At 37.1% G+C, this 5,555-nt stretch overlaps 1 protein-coding gene across 1 annotated transcript in view; it reads left to right on the top strand.

Annotated features, from left to right (window-relative positions):
• The first annotated feature begins 3,029 nt into the window (after window positions 1-3,029).
• Window positions 3,030-5,555, top strand: part of LOC107680304 (5'-nucleotidase-like) — a 23,445-nt gene continuing 20,919 nt past the window's right edge. Inside the window, exon 1 of the mRNA XM_016476146.1 lies at window positions 3,030-3,387. Coding sequence (XP_016331632.1) covers window positions 3,064-3,387 — 324 coding nt within the window. The 5' untranslated portion in view covers window positions 3,030-3,063. The remainder of the gene's footprint in view (window positions 3,388-5,555) is intronic.

The raw sequence follows: 5,555 nt of genomic DNA, 5'->3' as shown, positions 1-5,555 counted from the left end.
GTCACGAAAACAAATTCCTCGTATGTGTAAACATACCTGGCAATAAAGCTCATTCTGATTCTGATTCTGATAAATATTTGAATGGTCTCCTGAGAACCTTTCATGTCCATGTCCGCCCCTGAGGAGGCGGGGCTGACCCTGTTGCTACGTATGACACAGTCTTTTGAACAAAGAGTGCTGTTTTAACGTTCTCTCTCTCTCACACACACACATATATATACAGTAGTCAACATGAACGCCTATATACCGGTATGTGTGTGTGTGTGTGTGTGTGTGTGTACATATATAGTACATATATATAGTGTGTGTGTGAGAGAGAGTACGTTAAAACAGGAAGACTTATAATAAACCCTAAAGCACTCTTTTTTTCCTTGAAAAAATAAGTTTAAATAGCCTACAACAAATAAACTGTTTGTTTTACTTATAGAAGCGAACTGAGGCAAAATCATAGGAATTAACTAACATTGTTGAAATTACCTTAGCAAAATTCACCTCACTCCACCAGGAATTTTCTTTCTTCCAGGTTTGACTCTCCAAAATGCGGAGAGACCGTAAAGGTCACATATTTGGTCTGCGTTTGTTGTGTAGACTTCTACTATTTACACATCTTAACAAATCATTTATTAATTATTTGTTTATGTCTTTGCAGTACCCAATCTTGAGACTTTTCATCATCTGTAAATGTTTTTAAACGTTTACTAATCATTAGGACCTTTATGAGCAGTCATCTCAATGGCAAAAATGGTCCCGAATTCACCCTATTTGCACATCTTTACAGATAATTTATTAATTCTTTGTTCATGTTTTTTGCAGTACCCAACCAGTTGAAACTATCCATCATTTGTAAACGTTTAGTAATCATTTAGTATCTTTATGGGCATCGGACTTTTAGCTGCTGTAACAAAGTTTGTGTAATGGGTGGTTATAGTTAAAGGGGTGGTTGTGTTTATGGGGTGCAGTCTAACATGTGTTAATGCTTAGTTTTTTTTAAAACGCATTATTTTTCACACAATTTACCTTTATTCCATACTAGTGTCACGTGACAAAAGAACGAACGATTCGAAAGACTCGAGAGATTAATTAATCAATTCTCTTTCCGGCTTAGACTGCATTGGTTATATTCCACACCGCTCTGTCCCTTCTCTGAGAAACACGCTGATAATTTCCTTCTCTTATGAAGCCCCTCCCTCAGAAATAGGTGATGGGCTCTGATTGGTTAGCTAGCCCAGTGTGTTGTGATTGGCTAAACTGCCTCTAGTGCGCATCTAAGCGCAACGGCCCTCACCTCGGCGGCATGTGCTCCGGTTGTATTGTAAACAAGGGGTTTTATCCTGATTAAAGCTTTAATACAGTACGGAAACTGCACGCGTGTCCATGTATAACGCTTCTCATAGCTATGTGAAGATGAGTGTATAATTGTAACAGTTGAGAGAGAGAGAGAGAGAGAGAGAGAGAGCAAGGGGAAGCGATGAACAGTATTAAGAACCGCTGCTTTAAAACATTGATTTTGAAACTTGTGAATCCATTAGAATCGTTAGAAGACAGAATCGCGATTCATATATGAATAGATTTTTACGTGCACCTCTAGTTTTCTCTTCTCTAAAGCAGCGCAGCATGGCCTCGCCCCCTTTGCTGCCTTTTCCCGAGGGCGGGGTTTATCTGGGTTTGTGATGTCACGAACCCGGGAAGTAACTTGTTGTAGTCCCTACCAGCTGTTTTTGTAGGCATTAAACTGCCAGAATTTTAAAAGACAATATCTTCGTTTGCATTGATCTTTCAGCTTCGTAACTTTGCAGATATTGTTTATGCTCAAACAGCAACATTACACACTAACTAATGTTAAAAAAGTGAAATCGCAATCAACCACCCCTTTAAGTTACATTGTAATTTGGGTGTGAAACATGTTTTTATTGCCTCTACACTTATATGTATATCATTAAACAGGATATTCCTTGAATCATACATTTAACAGGAGAAAACAAATCTTTTTTTTTTCAAGAAAATACATAATTTATCATTTATCAAAACAATGTAATATAAACAGATTAAACTCTGTAGAGGGGTCATTTTGAGTATTATAAGGGAACACTGTTGACACCCTAACCAACCCTTAAACCTACCCATACCACCAAACCTGTCTCTAACCTTACCCTTTTTTTTTTTTTTTTGCAGTTCTGTAATAGCTGCATCTCAATCAATAACCCAAAGAGAGAAAAAAAAGCACTTCATGACATTCTTTCAAATGCTACAGAAATGCACAAATGCTTGCTGTGAAACACTATTGCAAATTACTTTTTAATATTAAAATGGTCAAAAGCCCATGCAACTAATTATGGTGGCATTGTTTTTTGTTTTTTTTCTTGACCAATAAATCATCATCATCTAAATCTCTGTTAGTTCTCAATAAGATCTTCTGTAGACGTCTGACAGAAATAAAGTCAGTCTGGTTAGTAATGAGTGAAGCCGTAATGCTGTTTGTGGAGTTGTTTAATCAGATTTAATGTCTTCTTTTATTTCAGTTGATATCATCTAAGGCTGTGGCTGAAGTCAGTTGTAGTTCTTGTGTTTCTCGTTTCTTCAGTGATTCTTCGCTAATGCTTCATCACTAATGCTCAATCAGCATTTAATTAATCATTAATTCTCTCATTAACTTTAACTCTGCTTCAGTGTTAGTTTAACACTATTTAGAGTGGGACCAAATGATTTCTGAATAGAGAGGAGAAACAATAATGTACAGTATGTGGAAAATAATGTGTTTTTTTAACTTTAAACCGCATAAACACATTCATTCTTTTTTGCCAAATACACAAAATAATGTGCTTTTTCGCAGCATCATATGACCCCTTTAACTCTGGGGATTTTACTGTGTATACTGTGGGAGTAGTGAAAAGTACATTTTTCTTCTTATAGTGTGCCTTCAGCCCTGTTGTACTCTACATATAGGCTACTATAATTTTTATTTTATTTTTTATTTTTTGGTGGTGCTGCCCACTAACCCCGCCTCCAGACTGAAGCCCGCTGAACTCCTCTGATGGGACTGTCAGTTCAGAGAGGGCTGAGAAGATGAGGATGCAGTGGCTTAATTCGTTATTTTTCATCTGGATTCACTGTCATATGTGCAGGACAGAGTTTGAGCTGACTTTACTCCATACTAATGATGTTCACGCACGAGTGGAGGAGACCAACAAAGACTCGGGCAGATGCAGCAAACCGCCTTGCTTCGCTGGAGTTGCACGGAGATTTACGAAAATCAAAGAAGTTCGTAGCAAGGAGAAAAATGTGCTCTTGCTGGACGCGGGCGATCAGTTTCAGGGGACCGTCTGGTTTAACTTCTACAAAGGCGCAGAAGCGGCGCATTTCATGAATAAACTCGGATACGATGCGATGGTAAGAATAATTATCGGGGTGATGGAAGATTGGGATAATTGTAAACTAGGATGAATTCGGGTAATCTGGGACATTTTTTGCAATTTTGATTTCTGCGATTTATTTCGATATCTATCTAACACAGTAGACTCTTCTGAAATCCCTAAGATGTTTTCTAACCACACCAGAAGATAGAATGTTGATATTATACCCAGAGGAGACATGCCACACCTGTTAGTGTTTTTTGTGCCAAAAAAAAAAATCTGCCTGAGTTTGATAATCTGGGACAGGTCACTTTGTAATCTGGGACATATGTATTAGGCCTAAAAAAAAGCCTATATTCACCATACTTTATGCATGCCAAACACAATATCACCAATTTTTAAAAATCATTATGAAAAAAATGACAAGTACAGAAATCTCAATAAGGAAATGTATATTTCAATATTAGTAAAAATTATTTCTTTCTGTACACAGGATGAACAATCTACGGTGTTAATTCATTTTAATTAATTTAAAACTATTAAAATGGTTTAACATTTGTTTAACATTGTATTAACATTTTAAAGAATCAACTCAAATTTAAGCAACACCAAGCAACAATTTGATTAATGGATTATTCAGTCAGTTATTCAAGTTCTCCATTCTATTAAAATTGGGGCTACTCGGGGAACAAACACTCCGTGTGTGTGTGTGTGTGTGTGTGTGTGTATATATGTGTGTTTGTGTGTATATATATGTGTGTGTGTGTGTGTGTGTGCAGGGTGTGCGTGTGTCTGTACAGAACATTGTCAGCTGGCCTGGGCGCAGATCCCCCTCCTGCTCAGTGATTTGAACCATTGTATACTAAACTAACTGGGAATTTAGGAAATGAAATTAACAGTTTACTTCATCCTGATATCTTTGCTTGCTACTGGAATACGTTTCCCAGATTCTGTGTCTGTAGCATCTCTCTAGCTAGCTGGTTTAGATAGCTGCTAGCTATTGTGAACTTATGCTAATGTTATAACCTCCAGTAGTCCACATTAACACCCATTTCTCATTATAGCATATATTATCCCTTATCATTAGACTTATAAAGTCACTAAATACATATTTCCTCCATTTGAAGACTGTCCCAGATTACCCAAAGCATGCTGTCCCAGATTCTCAATCGTATTTGATAATGTGGGACAACAAAAAAAATGTTTGAAAGAAAAAAAACTAAAACACATTTTCAACACTTTAATACATATTTTGTTGCTTGAATAGATCACAAACATAGTTTGACCATAATTAGGAACATTGTATTATTTATGACAGATTTATGTTCTTAACATTAATCTAGTCAGAATCCTATGTCACTGACCTTGTCGTGCAATTCCCAGGGGAGCTTCTTGATTGACAAGTGCCCCGCCCCTTTCTGTGGCATCACCCCAGTGAAGTCATGTGATTTCAGTCACATGACATCTATGCTAAAATTATAGTAAAAGTCCTGTTGACTAAATTTTGTTAGAACAGGAAATAAACACACTGGAGCTTAAGTGTCCCAGATTACCTGAATTCACCCTACTTAAAGAACTGATTTGCATTGAACAGCTTTGGAATTCTTAGGGGCCGTTTTGGGAATGGAACAGAACTCTTGACGCTTTTAAAACAAGTTAAAACACTTGAATTCAACAGAACGCATTCTGTGTGTGAACGGGCCCTTATAAAAATAGACCCGTGTCCCATGGGCGTAGCTTGTGGGTGGGGGGCCAGGGGGGCCTGGCTCCCCCATAGCGATTTAAGAATTTTACTAAATATTTATTTATAAAGTTTTTTCTATGAAGTAAAAATGCATATAATGAAGTTAATAATACATGTAAAAGTGAATACGTAAAAGTTGATACATTTTAAATTGTTATTGTAAGTAAATGAATAAATCAAAACAAACTTAACGTCTCCCTCAATCTCATTTGCGTAAGAATTGTCACGTGACGAATCTGCATTTTGGTGGATAATAGACTTAACGGTAATGCTTGCCTGTTGTGTGGAATAAAATGATGTTCCGCGTTTTAAACAACATACACGAACTGCAGAGAAATCTGGAGACAACGAAAAACTCCGATGAAGATATTAATGCTGTGCTTAATGATTCCGGACCCGGACAATCAGATAAAGGGGATCCACAGGACGCAGCCGGTTTAGCCGCACACTACTTTTATGCC

This window comes from Sinocyclocheilus anshuiensis, unplaced genomic scaffold (genome assembly GCF_001515605.1).
Source record: "Sinocyclocheilus anshuiensis isolate Anshui unplaced genomic scaffold, SAMN03320099.WGS_v1.1 scaffold1161, whole genome shotgun sequence".
Lineage (NCBI taxonomy): Eukaryota > Metazoa > Chordata > Actinopteri > Cypriniformes > Cyprinidae > Sinocyclocheilus > Sinocyclocheilus anshuiensis.
Note: the sequence above shows the minus strand (reverse complement) of the source record. Positions and strands in the feature narration are given on the sequence as shown.